Below are 22,382 nucleotides of genomic sequence, written 5' to 3'. Positions count from 1 at the left end.
CCAAAGGGCATCACCTTATAACAGAACAAGCCTTGACTGGTGACAAAGGATGTCTTCTCTTGGTTTACCTCGTCCATCCTTATCTGATTGTATTCAGAGAAAACATCCATGAAACTAAGCAATTTGTGCCCCGCAGTGGAATCTACCAACTGGTCAATGCGTGACAGCGGGTAGCTATCCTTGGGGCAAGCCTTGTTTAGATCGGTGAAGTCTACATACATTCTTCACTTGCCGTTTGCCTTCTTGACCATTACTAAATTGGCCAACCAATCCGGATAGTACACTTCTCGAATAAACTTCACCACAATTAACTTTTGAATTTCGTCTTTGATAGCATTATCTCTCTCAGGGGCAAACACCCTCTTTTTTTGTCGCACTAGCTTGGAGGAAGAACACACATTCAGATGGTGGGTAATGATACTAGGATCTATACCCGGCATGTCCTCATGACTCCAAGCAAACACATCAATATTTTTCTTCAAAAACTGGACAAGGTCCTTTTTAATCTTCTCTTCTAGATCTGCTCCAACCCTGGTACACCTCTCAGGGTTATTTTCATCCAAGGAAATATCCTCCAATGCTTCGGTGGGCTCTACTACAACTCTCTTTTCTTCAATATTCATGATCTGAACTTGTTCGTCCATGGCCAACATGGTCAGGTAACATTCTCTTGCTGCTAGTTGGTCTCCTTGTACTTGTCCTACTCCGTGTTCTGTTGGAAACTTGACTGATAGGTGGTAGGTAGATGTAACAGCCTTCCAACTATTTAAAGTTGGTCTTCCAATTATAGCGTTGTAGGAGGATGAACAATCTATCACAAGGAAGTTCATATCCTTGGTGATTTGTTGCGGGTATGCCCCCACTACCACTGATAATGAAATAGTACCCACAGGCTGTACCTTCATTCCACCAAAACCTACTAGGGGGATTTCACTGGACGAAGCTGGTCTTATCCTAATCTCATCTGCTGAAAAGCTAGATAATATAAAATGTTTGCCGAGCTTCCGTTGTCCACTAGCACTCTTCTGGTTGTGTAGTCAGCAATAAGCAAGGTGATGACGATAGCATCATCGTAAGGGTGATGAATTCTCTTAGCGTCTTCGTCTGTGAAAGTGATCGCTTGCTCGTCTGTGGACCTTGCCCTTGGTGATTGTCCAGAAAGTTGGATGCCTTGCATTACCTTCAAGTATGCTTTCTTGGACTTAGACGACTGGCCTGTCGAACTTCCCCTTATGATTACTCTTATTTCTCTGAGCAATGGTCGCGATGATTCTTCTATCTTCCCTTTCAATTTCTCGTCCTTGTGGTCTCGTCCAAGGAAATTCCTCAACTTCCCTTGCCTTATGAGATTCTCAATCTGCTGCTTTAAATCAAAACACTCATCTGTATCATACCCATGATCCTTGTGGAAGTGACAATATTTATTCCTATTGCGCTTATTAGGATCTCCCTTCATTTTCTCCGGCCACTTCAAGGAAGGATCATCCTTGATTTGCATAAGGACCTGCTCAAATGGCATGTTCAAAGGGGTATATTGTTGATTCCGTGTTGAAGAGCCAGGCTTCTTATTATCTCGATCTTTCCTTTCTTCCGCCCGTCCCTTCTTTGGATGAGAGCCTTGCTCGGAATGACGATTGGGGTTTGCTTCTATTCTCTCAGATCTCTTCCTCTTCTTAGCAATGATCGCGTCTTCTGCATTCATAAAATTTTGGGCTGAATGGACGAGTTCGGCCATGGACTGAGGCTCTTTTTCATAGAGTTTATGTATGAATAAGTCCAAATTCACCCCATTATGGAAGGCTGCCAATAAAAGCTTGTCATCTACCTCGTCCATGCTTAGGGCTTCTCTGTTAAAACGAGTGATGAATGATCGCAGGCTCTCATTCTCTCCTTGTTCTATGGTTAACAAGCTGGACAAGGAACGCTTGTGTCTTTGTCCCCCAATGAAAACAAACAACTTGCTCAACTCTTTGAAAGAACTTACCGAATTTGGGGGTATTTTGCTGAACCAAACTCGTGCCGGACCTTTAAGGGTGGTAAGGAAGGCTCTACACATAATTTTATCAAGGACCACTTGAAGGTGCATTGTTGTCTTGAAAGTAGCAATGTGATCAAACAAGTCACACGTTCCATCATACGAATCCAGAGAAGGCAACTTGAACTTTGATGGTAGAGGGTGACCGTTAATGGAAGCCGTAAAGGGGGAATCAGTTATGTGGACCAAATCTTCTATAGGATTCGCCCTTCTCATGTTCTCTTTCATTTCTTCCATGACTTTCTTCATTTAGTCCATCTCCTCTTTCAAGTGTGGTACCGTTCGTGAAGTGGTGCCTCTTAACTGACTTCTTATTTCAGTATTTTCTCTGTCATCATGACTCAATGTTTGTCCTCCTCCTTCACGCTCTTCACATGTCTGCCTTCTCAAATTAATCTCCATTCTTAATTCTTGGTTTTGGCGAGTTAACTCTACCATTGCAGCCGCCATAGATTGCACATGTTGGACAGATGATGTTTGCATGACCGATGCAGATTGGCGATCACGATGGGGGTTGCTTGAAGCGTCTCTGCTTCCCTGATGGCTTGGGTTAATAGCCCTCGATCTGGTCCGAACCATTCAACCTTTGTCACGAAAAAGAAAACTGCAAAACAATCTTGTTTCCCATAGATGGCGCCAACTGATGATTCATTGGAAATTAGTAGGTTGAAAGTCTCGGGCGCTGATGATCTTAGAGCTTGATCCTGAAAAAGCAAATACTAAGTCAGAGGGGACCGGTTGGAACCGGCCAAAAATCCTCCGATGGTAAAGTCAGTGGATTTGTGATTCCAAGTAAAAAGGAAGTATTCTCTGAAAAAAGTGTCTGAATATCCTTACCTTTTCATCGATGAATGCTTATATAGCATATGTGAAACGGTTATCTGTTTAATAACCATTCCTATTGTCGAGGAGTCCGGAGGTAACTTCCATAACCGTCATGGAAGTTACCTTATTTGGACTTGTGTTCCATAATGGTTAATGGAGAACTCAGCTCATAGCAGTTCAACTCGTCCCTTATGCTCGATGGAAACCAAAGTCGTCCAAAGTCCAACATGTTGTCCAATGAACTCATCCATCTTTTATTAAGGACGGACGAGGTTATTAGGGACGACTTTTCCTCATGCATTCACTTCTTCCTAATTCCCTTTTCAAGTGTAGATCTTGTCTGTCCAAACGTTTCTAAGGATGGACAAACTTCTTAAGGGACCTCGTCCGTTTAAAGACAAACGAGGTCATTATTGGGACGATCACTACATGCACTTGGTTCGCCCTAGTTGGTCTCTCATTGGACGAGCCATATGGACGAGCTCAGGAGTTGGTGGTTTTTTGTAACACCATCAATTTTCAAATTGCTTTATCCATTTATAAATTATATTCTCAAAATAAAAATTATATATATAAAATAAAAACACTTTTTTTTTTGGCTACAAAATAAACGTGTAATATTTGTTAATTTTTTGAAAGCTAGCCTCATGACACTCTTGGTTGTATTAATAGTGCGTAATATTAATGAGAAAGTGTGTAAACCTCAAATTGGAATGAATGAAAAATTATAACACTATAAAAATAAAAAATAAAAAAGTCTTATCGCACGTGTGAAGTGCGAGTGATGAGACTAGTTTTATACAATAATTTTTTCAAAACACTTAAATTATCTATTCTAAAAGCTATTTCAATAAAATATTTATTATTTAACCACTTTTTTAAAACACTCGCATTGCTCTCACACACACCAATTGAAAAAGTGAATTGAGAAATGAAAAAAATACTCATTTACACATGAACAATAGCCACATTAATTTACACAATACTGTAACTCATATCATTTTACCTAACTTTACATAATTTGATATGACTGATTTTTGGGGTTAGATGTACAAAATTTAGTCTTTATGCTACTATACATAGATTGATGCAGGTGCTCTTACTGCCGTAGTTTTTTTTTTCGAAAATTCAATTTTATTTTTAGTAAAATCAAATTCTTCATGAAACTCAATTTTTACAAAATCGAGTTCTAATTAAATTTGGCTATGGTGGCAAAGGCTAACGTGGCATTTTCTTTATTAAAAAATGGGGGAAAAAAACAAGGAACTCAATATCATGCAATCAAATACTGTAATATTTTTAAAACAAATCTCGATATTGCTAACCTTGAGTAACATGTAATATTTCATCATTTCTTTCTCACAATCTTTTCTTACTCTTAGTCACTCGTCTCTCTGTCTCTCTTTTTCACACTCATCTCTCTTGGTATCTTTAAAAAACCCATTATGGTACTTCATATTTGTTTTTTATAATCTATTTATTTCATTGAAATTGGAGGTTGCTTCTGCATCATTTGGTGAGATAATGAGTTACATAGCACTCCTCTATCTCTTTCTTTTTGTATTTTCTTTTTTCCAGATTGAGGAGGGGACTGATCCTTTGATATTTTCCTTTGTAAAATTAGTGGTTAGTTGGTAATCTTTGTGAAACATCACCACCAGTGGCTTAAGCTTCATTTTAGGATTTCATGAAAAAACTAATTTTGCTGTCATTATTAGCAATCGCATTTAGCCCCTAACAATAAATCTTGATTGGGTTATATATAAAACACCCATGAAGCTATTTGATCTCTATGGACATTCAATGTTTCTCTTTTAGTTAGCTGTCCTGTTTTTGAGGTGATACGTTGAATCATATTTGTCATTGAGGGCTTATTGTTGATGTCTTTTTGCTGAGCCCTGAGCCCATTTGTTGAAATTGTGTGGTAAGGCTCATTCTAAATTATTTAAGTAGTTTGTCCTGAGATTCTTCAAAATTTGGCGCTTATTAACTCTATCCATAGTGATATCTCTAATGACCCATTAAAGCATATCTTCCCATTTTCTAACAATAGCTATACATTAAGGAAATACAAAAGCTTCTCAAAGAAATGATTTGATCTAAACCCTAATGCGGAGTTAGGGAAATTCATTAACTTGCTTGTTTATTTCTGTTCTTTGAAAGTATTCTCAATTGCTATTTATAGTGAAGTCAGTATTGTTAGTGATAGGATTCAATCTTTTATTGTTTGTGCTCTTTTTTGTGAATCTTTATTGGAATCTGCCTATGATCACACACATATTTTGTTACTTAAAACCTTGTTCAGGTTTGCAAAAAAAAAAAAATCCCCTGGGTTTTCTTTGATGAAGTTTTTGAAAAGCTTTAACAAGTCAAGCTTTAACAAAATCTATCACAGGTTCTGTACCCACCGCCCCTTTTTTTATTGCTGAAAACTGGTTCTAAGACTAGTCATATTGCTTTGTGGGAAAGGAGAATCCAACTGTGGGAATTCATTAAAAGACCCAGCTACCTCAAAAACAAGATATTTATTAGAAGTTTAGTTTGTACGTGGACTTTTCCTTGTGAATAATGAGGCACCATTCACGCAGTAGAAGAAGAACAATTGACTTAGGTCAAGTTTCATGTGTCTCATGAACTCTTGAATGCTTGTTGTTGAATGTAAAGTACATTTTGAAAGATTCAGGGCTTGTTAGGATTGACAGGGTGTAGAGTAAAGTTGGCCTTCGACTAACTCAAAGATTCAATCAAATGATGAAATGAATAATTTTGGGATGCCACTGAACTAGAAGTAGTAATTGACACTCATCATCACTACTCGCGGATGTCACTCAACATAGCCAAGTCATATACTTGATTGTTAGGACTTAAGCATAATCACTCAACTTCAAAGCAAAAACACTTACAAATAATTTTCTAAATAAAAACTCTCTCACTTCTTCTAATTTCTCATTGATGTTTATAGGTGAATATATTGTATGTGAAATAAATGCTTACAACTTCCAATACAGATGACAACTCTCTAGATTGACTTCACACTATAATCAAATTATTTGGTTGAAACAACTACCAACAAAACTTATAATTAATTTTGACTAAATAATAAAAATAAATAAAAGACAAATGAACTTATAAATAAATGACTAACTCTACTTTATTTCACTCTATTCCCTCCTCCCTCAATCCAAAAGAGACCTCAAGATATTTTTTTAATAGTAGAAAACATGTATTTATACTCCATGCAAAGACTATGAGCTAGCGGATTTTTCAATGGACTGGTTATATGAGTGTCTCTTGGACCCCAAGTAAGCCAGATTACCGGGCCCAAAACAAACACCGACAGACTTTTTTTTATTGATAAAACAATATTAGTGGACTATGGATTTACTGTCATGCACAATTGCTGCTATATTAACTTATCTTTCCCGGCCCCCTAGAGAAATTCAAGTCCAATCCAAATGAAGAAGACTTATTTGGAACTTGTTAATTAGTAGAGCTAGCTATGACCCATGACACAGTCCACAGATTTGATTGAAGCATCACATGTTAAATAGTCAAATTAAAGTTGTTATTACTTATTAAATTGAAAATAACCATCCAATCTTTTTGTTTTTAGAGTGGGTGAGGACTGAGAATATCGGTGTGGCTGACTTATACGTGTAAGAACCTCAAAAACAAGATGACAAAAATGGCGACAAAGAACAACAACCCAAACCAAACACAGGAAAAGGATAATTGGATTCAATGAATTCTAATATGTATGAATGTTTGTCTCATTGTATAACGAATCCACCACCTTGTCGGCCATATGATTCATATATATATATATATATATATATATGGGGACGAGTAGCATATTTAATTTTAACCAAAGTACAAAATAATTTGTGCAAATACCCAAACTTTTTTTTCCCTCTCCCATTGTGGTATCCTTTGGATTTAGTTTAGTTTAAAGTTCAACCAACACCACCAACAATTTGGTATATTCTAAAAAGTTTAAAAAAGCTTTCCGCCAAAGCCATTAACTCCTAAGAACTTTTCCACCCCCTCCTCCCAAAAAAAAGCTTATCATAACTTGTATGAATTTGACTTTATGAGCTCTCAAGAAGAAAATTCTACACTAGAGTGTGAAAGGACCAGCTTTCTGAGCTGTTAGTCACTCCTCACTAACGTGGGATTTGCTCCAAAGTTTTTAGCACTTTTTCCTGTTTTTTTTTTTTTTGTTTTTTTTTTGTTTTTTTTTTTTTTTTTCATGGAGAGAAGAGGAATATATAGAAAGAAAAAGAAAAGAAACTTCAAGGGCATGTATAGATTTATAATAATAATGCATTGACTTTTCATGTTGAGGAAATGTAGAGTGCCTCATTGCCTCAAATGTAGTTTTCATAATGATTTAAATTTGAATTCTTTTATATACTTGGAGGCAAAACCAAGAAATTAATGAAGGAGCAAGGGAAGAACTGTGACGAAAAAGAATAGCCCAGTGAATAGTTTGAAATTGGTTATATACGTGGACTCTAAAATAGTGATAAGAATAATACGAATATAATCATAATCACACAACTTAAACAACTACAATTAACTATTTTCCTTCATCTTCAAGATACATAAAATTCACATAGTTACTATAACAAGCTTGTAAACTTACACAATTAAATACACCTAAATTGAATTATTTTAAAGCAAAATCATATAAATTTTACACAATTTTTATTATTATTCTACACCCATTTGTATTGAGTGCTTTTATAATGTTTACATGAAATACATTATTGACAGACCCCACTGGAAAAACACTAGTAGCTCTTCTCTCAGAGTCGGTGTCGCTGTCATATTATTAATGGGGGTAATGGTACCACACGTGCACATCTGATAGGACCCATTCGTGTGAGTGAGAGAGCAGAGTAGCACGCACAAGGCAAGGCATGCAGAGAGCGAGCAGAGAAAGATACAGGGAAGTGTACACACTAAATTCTTGTAGTATTCCTTTTTCCTCTAAGCACAATGGAATTTCTTTTTCTTCCTTTTCTCTTATATGCATGCGCATATATAGGACTTAGCATCTTGATGTGTCTTTTTTTTTTGTTGAGAAACAGCATCTTGATGTGTCATTGAATGCAAATGAATAGTTTTTTTAAATATGTATTACACTAAAGATTTTATTGGTCCACCATCATGATTATGGGATCCATTTAAAAGTGTGACAATTGACAGGAGAATTTTGGCTCTAGGATTTTGGATTTTATTCAACTTCATAAAACTGTACGTTGAAGAAAGGTCTTTCTTTACCATAAAATTCTGGGGGTGATGACCTATTTTAATCACATTTCTCTTGCTGCAGGTTTATATAATTTGGTATATTAGGCCCTTTAAATTTGGTGGATTAAGTTTTTAATGGTTTCCTTCTGTTACAAAAAAGTAAGTTGTAATATATACCTGGCCGATGGTTTTGGTGGTATTGGAGAAAGGTGGAATCAGATTTACGTTTATGCTTGATGCTCGATACTCGACGACAATCCTCAACCAAAAAACCATTACTAACACACAAATAGTCCTGTAAAAAATTCATTATAAGAATAGAATCTCCTTGAAGATTTTATTATTGTGAACTTCACTGGAAAAGTAACTTTGTGGTTTCAGATTCTCAAGCTTTCACATTGGGATCACAAGTAGAGACGGAAAGCTAGCATGATTTTTCAATATAGCTCGAGGAGAAGCATGAATTTTTCTCTCAAAAGACTAGGTGCGGCAGCCTCTAAACTTAAAGAAAAAAATTGTGCATAAGGCATTTTATATAGGTGCCCAAAGTAGGGTTTTGAATTATGTTTGAATTAGGTTAATTAAACAAAAGAATCTAGAAGTTTGATTTACACAACCTCGCTCGAGGCCTTGGGGTCGCCGTGAGACACTTTGACTTCTATTGGGAATGTTTTTTCTTTCAGCAAACCTTTGAGCAAATTCAAATATAATCTTGTGTTTTACTATCTCACTTGGGAGTTTTCATCTTGCTTGATCAAGTTTTTTTTAGTTAGCAAACCTTCAAAAAATTTCAAACATAAACTTAAACGAGATTTTAAAATGAGAATTATATCAACAAATTTGAAAATCAATACAAGCTAATGTCACAGAATGAAATTCACGTGTCAACACTAAAATCCTTACAATAATAATAATAACAACACTAAGAATAGAAAGAAAAGTAACATGAAAATGAAATCTCATGCATATGAATATGATGATGAAAGTGGTGTTTTTAAGTCTCAACCAATACTTTAGAATCGTTCTTAATGGATTCCTTCATGTAACTATTTGTCGTGTATGAGATAAATGGACAACATCCACTATCAAGGGTTAATCAAGTACTCAAAATTACTAGGACACTCACGTTGGGGAAAAAAAAAAACAAAAGCAATAGAAGGAAAAATTGTGAACTCAAAGCTACACATTAATTTGCTCACCCATCGTATTCAACTAAAAGAAAGTAAGCGCATTAAAGCTTGGGAGCTCAAAAATTGCACCTTCACCCACCCATATCGTATTCAACTAAGAGAAAGTGAGTGCATCGAGCCCACTTCCTAGCTTTTCCACACACTGTAAAGCAACTTAACAATGGAGCCATTACTCCTTCTTAAAGACCTTTCAGGTTCGGGTCTCCATGACATAACAGTGTGGACCCAAATTCCATAAATTTGTCTCCTATCTTTTACATGCAACATTTTGCAGTTCAAATTCATTCTTGTCCTGCAGGGAAAAGCTGGATTAGAGAACCTTTTGTGAAAGTCTATGCCCTAATCATGCAATGTAACTCAACGATGCTATATGACGATCTTGGTATTTTGTAAGGGAGAAAAACAAAACTAATAAGTAAAGTTGAAAGACAGAACAAGTTAATCTAGAATTCTTTGCGCCTGCTAAGGGTTATAAAATTATATTTCTTTGCTTTACATGCTTTACAAACTTATGTCAAAAAGCACACATTAAAGATGTTAAAGTTATGCATGCTTGGATGATTAAATTTTTTTAAAAACATATTAAACTTTATCGATCAATTATAATTTATGAAAAGAAAAAGAAAAATTAGTTGTAAGAACATGGACAGGTTATTTTGTCTTTGTGCGAATGTGCTCTATGCATACAAGACATAAATTGGAGATGTCACCCTCAAATAATGTGACACTCCAACTAGTGTCCTGTACAGATAGGATAGGACACAAATAGTAAGCCATGTCCTATTAACTAGAAAAGGAGGCCGTTTCTTTACTCCATTGATGTACGATTTTCCCAATAAAATTCAATTCATCAATAATTAAACTCCAAATAATACAGCTAAACCCTAAGCCTATTATGATCCCATCTTGAAAAGGATGCAATATCGGACCCAGCCTCATCAATGCAAGTGGCAATGAGCAACAAATCATTCTTACTAGGAGGCTCCACGGTTAAAAAAGACCATTTCTATCATTTTGACTTACCTTTCCATAACTTTTTCCAATTTGTATGGCCCCGACCTTGGAGGAAGTATACCTGTTATGGGTGTATACTTCCTCCCACTCACAGCTGCGTGGGTCTCACAGCCTGTACAGATAGGACACAAATAGTAAGCCATGTCCTAGTAGCTAGAAAAGGAGGCAGTTTCTTTACTCCATTGATGTACGATTTTCCCAATAAAATTCAATTCATCAATAATTAATCTCCAAATAATACAGCTAAACCCTAAACCTATTAAGATCCCATCTTGAAAAGAATGCAATATTGGACCCAGCCTCATCAATGCAAGTGGCAATGAGCAACAAATCATTCTTACTAGGAGGCTCCATGGTAAAAAAAGACAATTTCTATCATTTTGACTTACCTTTCCATCACTTTTTCTAATTTTTATGATCCCGACCTTGGAGGAAGTATACCCTGTTACGAGTGTATACTTCCTCCCACTCACAACTGTGTGGGTCCTACTAGCTGTGAGTGTGAGGAAATATACACCCGTAACAAGGTGTATTTTTTCTCAACCTTGATATAGCAAAGTAATGACAAGCAACCAGACTTTAGCTTTTCGGGTCATGTCAGGAATTGTAGGTTAAAAAAAATGGAAAGAGTTAGGGTCTATTTAGTAATGTTGTTCTAGTAACGTTGTTTGTATTTTTTAGAAATACGTGTAATGTTATTTAAATATTGAAAGTTGTTGTTTAAACAATGGTAACAAACGAGCCCTTAATGTTCTTAGAGTTATTGTTAAGGGCAAAAACTTGTTGCATAGCTCACATTCGTATGCATGCGAAAAAAATAACTGAAATTGTAATTAGAAGTTACGATTTTTAATTTGAATCACAATTGCAACTGCTTTTTTATGTGTATGTAAATGTGTGTGTATTAACGTATGTATTATAAACACTATATGACTATCTTCACTAGAACTTCTAGATAAATAGGTCCCAACCTGGCTTGTAATTATTTTCTTTTTTTTCTTTTTTGACAAACGAGGGTGTCTTCTGAGTATCTGATTATTCTTTTGCGTGTATGCAATCTCCGGTCCTTCAAACCAGTGCCGGCTCAAGGCCTAGGCAACTTAGGCCTAGGCCTAAGGCCCCACAACAAATAAAAAATTTCCCTACTAAAAAAAGGCCCCATCTCTCTTAGTAAAAGGCCCAAAATTTTATAAAAATATAACATTTTTTAAATAATTGGTACTTTTTTTTAAGAGTGATGCTAAAAATACCACAAATTTTATTATAGATTTAACTAACATATCACCAATCACATAAAAAAGTAATTCAAACACAAATAAATTAAGTTGTTGAAATTCATCAATTATAGTCGTAATCACATTTATTGTGAACATTTTGTAGTATTTTTAGTATTTTTCTTTTTCATTTCTAACAAGGCTTTTAAAATAGGAGATCAATAAAAATTTAACCCAATTGAAACCCTAAGATGTTTCAAATAAAATGCTGCAAATGTGATAATTCACCAATGATGACTAATCTCCTACTAAGCCACACACCAAATAATATCTATCTATCTCTTTCTCTTAAAAAGAATATATAAAATTAAAATTTAGATTACAACTGTACTTAACTATGCATAGTCATTTATCCAAATTAAAGTAAGTTCCTTTTGATTCAACTATAATATTTAATTTTCTATTTGAAATTAACCTTAGTTTAGCTAGTATTATTCATCAATTTTTGTATTTACATCAAATTAGTCTTAATTTAATTAGTATTATATAATTTTATTTAATTAATGTTTACATATAAAAAGGCCCCATATAAATTTTTTGCCTTAGGTCCCAAATTTTGTTAGGCCGGCCCTGCTTCAAACACCAAGATATTACAGGGAGGAACCCCATGAGAGTGACCCCAAGATGCTACAAAGATGTTTCAAACCCAAAATCTCATAGATATCATGAAGCTTTAAGAACCACTAAACCAATCCTTTGGGATTACTTGCTTTGTAATTCTTAGCAACAGACTTTTCTAATGATCTTGTTCTTTTCACCTAAAGGGGCTATCATCGGTAAAAGAATAATGCTAATAGACAATAGGCTGGAGTCTCCAAAAGATTAAAAAGAAAAGAATGCTATTGGAGGAGTATTTCGGAGAAATGAAGAATACAATATCTCTTCCCATAGAAAAATTGGATGTCACAGGATAGATAGAATCCAGGTGGAGTTCGCTATCTCTCCTTTTGCTTTTAACTAAATTCCAAAATATATATGCAAAGATAAAATTATTCCGAAAAGTACATGTTTAACAGTTGATTAGTGCCCAAACAAAGTTTCATTCAAATAACCACCCAGAGGAATTTTATACACGAATCATTATATTACTTAAGTAAATGAATCATCATTTAAATTACTAAGTAAAGTCCTCTTCACTAATATCTTTTTCATTTTATGATTTAAATTAAATATATATTTATTATTGCAAGACCTAAAATTCTAAATAATGTGACATTATGTGAATAAAAATCTTCAATCCCTACTCGAGGGTTTCACTTTATATTGAACTAATTGTAACTTATCACATATTCATTTTTTATTTTATCTTTTCTTCATAAAAGAACTAAAATATATAACAAATAGAAAAACATACACATACTATACCACAATCGCTAGAATATGCCGTGAATACTTTTACACCTTAACTAGTGAGACAGATGATTTTTGTTCTACGTCATTGATACTATATGTTAAAGAGAAATGATATGTTCATAACATTTTTATAACAAATCCTAAGTAGTAGGTTGTTATTAGTTGTTATTGTTGAGTTAAAAAAGTAATCTCAGTGCTAAATTTAAATTTGAACCAATAACAACTAATCACCTGTGATTTGTTGTGAAAATATTGTAAAAATATTTGTGATTTGTTGTGAAAATATTATATGCATTTGACTACCAATTAAAAAAGTCACTTTATTTTTGTTACTATTTATAGGTTCTATTGCACTTTTTGATACTATTCATGGGTCTCACTTCATTATTTCAGCTAACTTTTACTTTTATTTACAGTACTTTCAGCAAAAAATTTTCAGTTTCAACAAAATAAGCAGACCTCAAACAGACCCATAGTTAAATAAAATAAATAAAATCAATATTACCTTTAATTTAATTAGTAAATTAAACCTTTTGTTGTAGAAAAAACCTATACTTGAAGTATCGAATAATTACCGACAAAATTAAGAAGATCATTGCCTAAACTCTAGAGAAGACCAACCATGCATGTATATCACCCAACACAACTCAACTCAACACCCACACTGCTACACACATAAACAATTCCACACACCATCTCTCTCTTCTCTCTCACCAAGAAAAACCTTTTGTCCCAAATGGAAACAGAAACACCACCTCCAACACCGCAACCACAAAAACACTCACTCCCAATTCGTCTGAACACATACATATCCACCACCCGACTCGGCAAACACTTCAAACTCACCGACCGGAACACCACCTTCACCACCGAGCTCCGAGCAGGCACCACCACGTTCCTCACCATGGCCTACATTCTCGCCGTGAACGCAAGCATCCTCACAGACTCAGGTGGCCCATGCACCATCTCAAACTGCCTGACCCTCTGTTCAGACCCCACAGTCCCACTTTCCAACTGCACCCCACCAACTCACCGAGTCATCAAACCCACAAACTCGTGCAAATTCCACCCAGTCGACCCAGGCTACTCATCCTGCCTCGAACAAACACGTAAAGACCTCATCGTAGCCACCATAGTTTCCTCTCTCATAGGCTCACTCATAATGGGTGTCTTTGCAAACCTTCCTTTAGCTTTAGCTCCTGGAATGGGCACAAATGCTTATTTTGCTTACACAGTTGTGGGATTTCATGGCTCTGGTAACGTACCCTATGAAAGTGCCTTAGCAGCTATTTTCATTGAAGGCTTAATCTTTCTCTTCGTTTCAGCAATTGGGTTACGTACCCAACTCGCTAAACTCGTTCCTAAACCCGTCCGAGTGAGTTCCTCAGCTGGAATCGGTCTCTTTTTAGCTTTCATTGGGCTTCAAACCAATCAAGGTATTGGGCTTATTGGGTTTAGTCCATCAACCCTAGTCACAATCGGAGCCTGCCCGAGAAATTCTCGGGCAGCAATAGCACCCGTTATAACGGGAGCTAATGGAACCGTCAGTTTATTAGCGGGTGGTGACGTGTCCAATTCCGTCTCGGGCGATATTTTGTGTTTGGATAGTAAAATGTTGAGTCCCACATTTTGGCTTGGTGTTGTTGGGTTTGTGATCATAGCTTATTGTTTGGTTAAGAATATTAAAGGGGCTATGATTTATGGTATAGTTTTTGTAACAGGGGTTTCATGGTTTAGGAACACTTCTGTAACGGTGTTTCCCAGTACGGATTTAGGTGATTTGGGGTACGAGTATTTCAAGAAGGTTGTTGATGTGCATGTGATTAAAAGTACTGCTGGGGCCCTAAGTTTTAAGGGTATAGGTAAAGCTTATTTTTGGGAGGCTCTGTTCACGTTTTTATATGTGGACATTTTGGATACTACGGGTACACTCTATTCAATGGCTAGGTTTGCTGGTTTTACTGATGCTAACGGCAATTTTGAAGGTCAATATTTTGCATTCATGTCTGATGCTGCATCAATTGTGGTGGGCTCGTTGCTCGGCACATCTCCTGTGACTGCATTTATTGAGTCATCAACTGGAATTAGAGAAGGTGGGAGGACGGGGTTAACGGCCGTAACGGTAGCTGGGTATTTCTTCTTGGCATTTTTCATTACTCCGTTATTGGCGTCGATTCCGCCTTGGGCTGTAGGGCCGCCTTTGATCTTGGTAGGGGTGATGATGATGAGATCAGTGGTGGAGATTGAGTGGAATGACATGAATCAAGCAATTCCTGCATTTGTGACCCTGATATTGATGCCATTGACATATTCTATAGCCTATGGTTTGATAGGTGGAATTGGGACTTATATTGTTCTAAATATTTGGGATTGGGGAGGGAGCCTTTTTAGGAAATTGGGAATCAAGAAGGGATTGAGAGGGAATAATTCTCATAAGGAAGCTTCTAATGGAAATAGTAATGGTGTTTATGGAGATAGTAAAACACTTGAGGTTTAATGATAGTTCATAGATCATAGAGAGGCCCCGGGTTCGAATCCTCAAGATGTTTGTCCCCCAACTTACTGTAGCAAAAAGATTTAATCTTTTTCACTAAATACTATAATTATGAGGTTAAGGAAAGTAAATCTGGATAAATATTTGAATGTTCATTGCATCTGATTTTAGCTTTAGTAGTTTTTGTTACATTCATTTAACCTTTACTTTAATCATGATTATGTAGTTTAGTCATCTACTAGAGGCCAAAATATAGAAAAGGAATTCTTTCTAATTTCCACGTTTTTCTTGATCATTTAATTTTAGAAAGATAAACCATATGTCCATATTAAAAAGCAAGAGGATGCCTCTTGAAATCAACTAAGAAAAAAAAAATGCAATGGGGATAATCTCCTTAAAGGTCCAAAGGGTTATGTTTTTCCTTTATCACATGAAGCTGCCGGTAGTAGAAATAGGAAATCTTCCAAAAGGAGTTAGTGATGAGCGTAAATGTGATCCATAAAGTAAGGGAGAGCTTGGCTGGTTTTGGACCTTTTGGTAGATTCATGGGCCTATATAATGTCTCACTTTGGAGCAATGTCCAAAGAAGTATTTGGAAAATGCTCAGAACAAAGCGTTGCCACTAGCATACTAATATACTCTAAAGGGAGTAGAGCTAGAGACCAACTCAGTTGAATCCAACATTATGTTAAAGACAATCACACGAGATTAATGGGCTTACAGCCCAGTTTGGAGTGAGCTCATGGGATTATATGGCTCAATTCATATATAAAAGCTAATTGGGTTGGGTTTGTTATTTTTGAACAAAATCTGACCTTTTCGTAACCCAACCCTTATTAGCTTTAAAAACAAATTCAACCCAACCCAACAAGTATGGATTTGGTTGGGTCGTCGGTTTGAGTTATTTTGTCCTGCCTAATTAAAAAAAAAAATTTGTTTTCAATCAATTATTAAAGTTTATTATTCAATAAATGATTCCAATTTTCACAATTGGTAATAATATTTTAATTATATCAAAACTAATTATCTTTTTATTTTTTTTGGTAGAGAAGGAAATGTATTAACAAAAACAGAGAACAACAACAGGCTTAGGGCAATGTCTGATAAAGAACTTTATCAAATTTAATTATCTAAACACCAAAATAAATCAAAATAAAATCCTTAAAATGTGCACATATTTTTTTTTTATAAATTTCGTAATGTGGGTTTGATCCAGTTACTTTACTAACCTAAATCCAATCCAACCCAAACTTCAAACAAATAAAGAATTAAATAAAACCCAACCCGCCCTACCAATTCATAAAAAAAAAAAAAAAAAGTTAAAACAAAACAAAACAAATATTATAGTGGACACCAGCCAAAGAGGATGCAATTTTTGAACAATAATTTTCTTTCTTTGTCTTTTTTTATTCATTTTTTTATAAGATTCATATTTGTTTCTTAAATGAACACTAAGTATATATGGCCTGATCATGCATGGCCATAGAATCATAGAATGGGTTTCATGCATGATACCATCGTTGCGGCTCAAAAGGAAACTTTACAATAATACACCACATTGTCATCGTTGTTGGTACAGTTAGAATTTATTTGTGTGGGTTCCATGATATCATGTTTTATTGATTGCGTACAATTTATTAAGATCCCTTAAATCACTTCCACCCACCACATTATCTGCATAGCTCTCATTGTCTCACATATGGGTAGCTCGAAATCTAGCTCTGACCACCTTTGATTTTCATGTTACATGGCCAAATTAAGTACCATTAGTTACTTGAGCAAGACTTAGATACAATACTTAGGTGTTGTTCTTTAGGTTTTCTTTGTAAGATTCTGCCATATTGATTTTTTCTCATGGAATGGAAGTATATTTTTTAGTTAAGTAGTCACATGGCTGAATTTTAAAAGGAAAACCTAAAGAATAGCATCTAAAATACTGTACGTAAATTTTGTCCTAATTACTTGGTGTCATTAAAGAATCACTCGATATGTAAGGCTAGAAGAATCTTAAAAATATAAAAGAAATATAAAAGAGAGTAAGGCTACGAAAAATAACATTTTTTTTATAGCTTTTGAAGATGTAGGTTATGAATAGAGTAATACCACTTACATATAAACTCTCTAGAGCAGTTACATCAGAGGGTATATAATAAAAAAAATGTGTCAAATTTACACATTGTTATTCAAAAACTACACATATCAAACAAACTAAAATTGTGTAAATATGCATTGTTGTTATGGTTAAGAGCATTCACATTCGAGTTTGCATAAAAATGTCCATTTTACCATCTAAAAGGTTATTTTATCTATTATATCATTCCACTTTACAATACATCTTACATTTCAATCTCTGTTATTCACTACTTCATTTAAATTTTTTTTTTATTCTTTATTTACTATTTACTTGAGAGGGAGAGAGTGTGAAGAGAGAGAAAAACTAAAAAAAGTAATAAAAAGGGTTAATAATTGTTTATTGGAAGAAAGATACAACAAAATATAATATATTAGTTTATCGTCTAGTTATAGTAATTTGTATATATACACACTTACTATTTATGGTTGCTAAAAAAATTTAATAATACACACCCGGATAAAGCTTAATTTGAGTGGGTGTATTTCTAAAATAACAATTTGGAGGAGGGTTTTATTACACCCCATGCTAATACTCTAACCATGTAAAACTTAGTTTTTTATTCTTTATTTATGTATCTCGAGAATGAGGGAAGAGAGTGGATAATTTTTATTGTGTAAAGCAAGATAAATAAATGAATCAAGAAAATTATATTTTAATGAAATATAATATAAGATAAATAATTTGATGTAAAGTGTTTTAAAAAATAAGTATATAAAATAAAAAAAATAGATTCTTATATTAAAATAAGCTTTTTTTTTTTTTTTTTTTTTTCAGTGGCAACCGAATCGAATATGGTACATCAATAATTGTGAAGAAAGCATATCCTCAGACTTACTTTCAAAAAGGAAAAACAAAAATCAATGAATTCGTTTGGAAAAGACAGAAACGAGAACTTGCATGTCGTAGGTGGTCCTTTAAAAGACCATGTGCATGGCTAGCTATTATCGAACGTTTCCCATATTATCGGAGTGGTCATCTGGCAAGAAATAGACATTAGAGATCGCTGTTGGATCAGTCCAAACCAGAGAATACACAGAAACAAATCTACATTGCACGACAGAATGGGAACTAGAATTAAGCCAAAGCCAAGAAATTAAAGATAAGAGTACTCGGACCCTGATTGTGATTCAAGCATTGAAACTCACAATCATGATAGTGTATATATATGTGATAGAGAAAATTCCAAGTTGAATTTCGAAATGGGTTTAACTGAGATGAAGAGAATATCAATAACAAGGACACCTTAAATTAGATTGAACGTCACAATCCCCATAAGATAATTTAATAGGGGGTTAAACCATTCTTTCTTTCCTTAAATATAGTTAGAGATCTGTTTATTACATCCTTACAATTTAGAAAGATTTAATTTCAACCATGAAATTTTAAAATGCTCTACATTAATTTCGTCCAATTACATAGGATAAAAATAAAACTTGGATGACATATATCAAAGACAAAACTAGAGCCTTTTGTTCATTAAATATAGTTTAAGTTCTATCTTCATCCATAAAATATGTACTCCTATCTCTTTAGATATTGTTAATAAAAATTTCTAGTTACCCACTTGGCACGACATATTAGAGACTATTTTTAAGCTAAACCAGAAATACACCAGATAAATATTTCTATGGGAAAATTCGCAATTAATTGATTGTTGAAAGATTATAAAATAAAAAAATAAAAAATTGATTGTGAGAAATGTCGGTATATTTTTCAAATTTTGGTTTTTTCTACGTAGCCCAAAACTAATTTTTTTCCTTTGTTTTGGGCTAAGTTTTATACTATTGAGCTAATTTTTCCTTATTTTGGGCTGGCTTTCCTAGTCAACATTTGTTAGGGTTATCAAACTTTTTTTTTTTTTTTTTGGAAAACTAGGGTTATTGAACTATTAATATTATATTTAATATTAAAAATAAATAAATATATTAATATATAGAGAGGGTGCGGTGCGGTTTGTGCGGGTTTCTTATTATAAAACCGCAAACAGCATTGTACCATGCGGTGCGGCTATGCTATTTTGCAGGCAGTTTTTAGAATAGTTATATACATATTTTTTGGATAAATATGACAAATCAAGTAATGAAATAAAGTAGTATTTCATTTACAATTATAACGGTTGTGTCTATCTAAAAGAATTACCTAAGAATAGAATTTAAACCAAAAAAGAGAGGAAAACAAAAAATTGACAGTGTTTTTAGCATTGTAACTTTTAGTGGGTTCATTGGCTTCCAGTTTGATGTACAACCATGTGACAAAGGAAATATAAAAGATGTTGCCAAATCATAAAAATTTATATACTAATATAATAATCTCATGTCATGAATTGTGATTATGCTAATGGCTAAGTGCTTATCTTTGATTTGCAACAATCTTCTTCATCACTCTAATTTCTTATTGTGGGTCCGAGAGTTCTGCAATCCGGCCCAAACTCTATCTGGGCCCAGGGCCCGTGCCGAGGAGGTATCTTGCCGAAGACGAATGATCAGTGGCCGAGGTAGCAAGGGGAACGACTGAGAACTTACCCTGTCCTCGGCATTCCAGAGCTTCAATGGGAAGACCAATACCATGGTGTAGGCAATCCCCAAACAGCCCCCTCAAGGGGATGTGAACGGAATGGGGCTCATAGGGAAGCAGGGTGTGAAATTGGACCAAGGAAAATGCGTCCCCTCTTCAGTAAATGCACCTGCCAATACCTAGAGCTGATTAATGAGAAAAGACGTTTGGACGGTGTAAACTTCGATCCATGCAACTAATAGAAAGTTAGACGGGACGGTTGATGGGATGGATACAGAAATAAGCTCCTGCCTGACCTACAAGTGGAGGGTCAGGATCAACCAAGACGGACTATATAATAAAAAGGAAGGTGCACCAATAGTGGGGTTAGGAAAAATGCCCAAAAACCAGAGCCTCCCAGCCCACCTCCAGGAGAAAGACTCCAGGGGTGAAGGAAAACTTAAACTTGTACGAACACCATGAAAAACCCACCGCCTGTCGATCAAGGCCTAGCCTTCCAAACCCACGCTCTACAAATGATATTGTTAAGGTCTTTTCACGCGCGAACCCGACATTATTACGGTCCGCCACGAATCGTGTCCTTACACTTATCATTAAATAAAATTAGATTAACATTATTTTTTATTTGTTAGGATATATTTCTTAAATTAAGGGATAATATTTAACATACAAAAATTTAACTTAGATAATATTTTTCATCTAATTAACATTATTTTTTTATTTATCAAAATATCAAGCTACAAAACTTGATTATTAAGGGATAAGCACAATCCAAATTCTTCAATAGGTGATTAATATAAATCTATCCCAAGAAATAGTATATATTTCCAATAATTTGATAATCTCTATCTATCCCAAAAAACTGTATATATATCCATTAATTTGATAATTTCTACGTTGATGACATTTAAAATATATATATATCAAAACTCCTTATAGCTATTGTGGGTCCGAGAGGTCTGCAATCCGGCCCAAACTCTATCTGGGCCCAAGGCTCGTGCCGAGGAGGTATCTTGCCAAAGACAAATGATCAGTGGCCGAGGTAGCAAGGGGAACGGCTGAGAACCTACCCTGTCCTCGGCATTCCAAAGCTTCAATGGGAAGACCAACACCATGGTGTAGGCAATCCCCAAAAAGCCCCCTCAAGGGGATGTGAACGGAATGGGACCCATAGGGAAGCAGGGTGTGAAATTGGACCAAGGAAAATGCGTCCCCTCTTCAGTAAATGCACCTGCCAATACTCAGAGCTGATTAATGAGAAAAGACGTTTGGACAGTGTAAAATTCGATCCATGCAACTAATAGAAAGTTAGACGGGACGGTTGATGGGATGGATACGGAAATAAGCTCCTGCCTGACCTACAAGTGGAGGGCTATGATCAACCAAGAAGGACTATATAATGTAAAAGTTAGTGCATCCAACGGGGGTTGGGAAAAATGGCCAAAAACCAGAGCCTCCCAGCCCACCTCCAGGAGAAAGACTCCAGGGGTGAAGGAAAACTTAAACTCGTACGAACACCGCGAAAAACCCACCGCCTGTCAACTAGGGCCTAGCCTTCCAAACCCACGCTCTACAAATGATATTGTTAGGGGCCTTTTTACGTGCGAACCCGACACTGTTACGGTCCGCCACGAATCGCGTCCTTACAATTGGCGCCGTCTGTGGGAAAGGGCTTGTGTGTTGGTATAGGATGTGGGTCGATAGAGTTTCTTCGTTATTTCTAACCGTTGGTTATAGAGTTCTAGTATAAAGTTCTGCTAGGGGCTACGTTTCTTGACCAGGGGCTTGGCTGAGGAGCTAACTCCCTTAAAGCCAAGGTCTCCCGTAAAGAGCAAACTAGGCATTTGATAGCGTTAATCGTATGGATAAACTCTAGGGGCTTGGTTGAGGAACTAACTCCCCTAAAGCCAAGATCCCACACAAAGAGAAAACTAGGTTTTGGACAGAACCAGGGCATTATATGGTCCTCGGACTCAAGCCTATGGGGAAACCAACTACCTGGATGATGGAAAACTAGGTTTTGGACAGAACCAGGGCATTGTATGGTCCACGGACTCAAGCCTATGGGGAAACCAACTACCTGGATGAGGAAAACTAGGTTTTGGACAGAACCAAGGCATTGTAAAGTCCTCGGACTCAAGCCTATGGGGAAACCAACTACTTGGATGATGGAAAACTAGGTTTTGGACAGAACCAAGGCATTGTAAAGTCCTCGGACTCATGCCTATGGGGAAACCAACTACTTGGATGATGGAAAACTAGGTTTTGGACAGAACCAAGGCATTGTAAAGTC

At 35.5% G+C, this 22,382-nt stretch overlaps 2 protein-coding genes across 2 annotated transcripts; one reads left to right on the top strand and one right to left on the bottom strand.

Annotated features, from left to right (window-relative positions):
* Window positions 1-949: 949 nt before the first annotated feature.
* LOC115951925 lies at window positions 950-2,284 on the bottom strand. The gene is made up of 2 exons (XM_031069045.1): window positions 1,505-2,284; window positions 950-1,402 (listed from the first exon to the last, which is right to left on the bottom strand). The coding sequence occupies exons 1-2, from the start codon at window positions 2,282-2,284 to the stop codon at window positions 950-952; spliced, it is 1,233 nt and encodes a 410-aa protein (XP_030924905.1).
* An 11,278-nt stretch (window positions 2,285-13,562) lies between these two features.
* On the top strand, window positions 13,563-15,573 carry LOC115952423 (adenine/guanine permease AZG1-like). Its single transcript, XM_031069597.1, has one exon. The coding sequence runs from the start codon at window positions 13,684-13,686 to the stop codon at window positions 15,442-15,444; it is 1,761 nt and encodes a 586-aa protein (XP_030925457.1). The 5' UTR covers window positions 13,563-13,683; the 3' UTR covers window positions 15,445-15,573.
* Window positions 15,574-22,382: the final 6,809 nt, after the last annotated feature.

The sequence above is a fragment of the Quercus lobata genome, chromosome 7 (genome assembly GCF_001633185.2).
Source record: "Quercus lobata isolate SW786 chromosome 7, ValleyOak3.0 Primary Assembly, whole genome shotgun sequence".
In the NCBI taxonomy this organism is placed as follows: domain Eukaryota; kingdom Viridiplantae; phylum Streptophyta; class Magnoliopsida; order Fagales; family Fagaceae; genus Quercus; species Quercus lobata.
The sequence above is the reverse complement of the archived record's forward strand: the minus strand, read 5'-3'. Positions and strand labels throughout refer to the sequence as shown.

Coding starts and splice junctions, on each gene's coding strand:
- LOC115951925 (XM_031069045.1), bottom strand. CDS start 2,284: ATGAAGAAAGTCATGGAAGAAATGAAAGAGAACATGAGAAGGGCGAAT. Junction 1,403..1,504: donor TGAACATGCCATTTGAGCAG/GTCCTTATGCAA, acceptor CACTTCCACAAG/GATCATGGGTATGATACAGA.
- LOC115952423 (XM_031069597.1), top strand. CDS start 13,684: ATGGAAACAGAAACACCACCTCCAACACCGCAACCACAAAAACACTCA.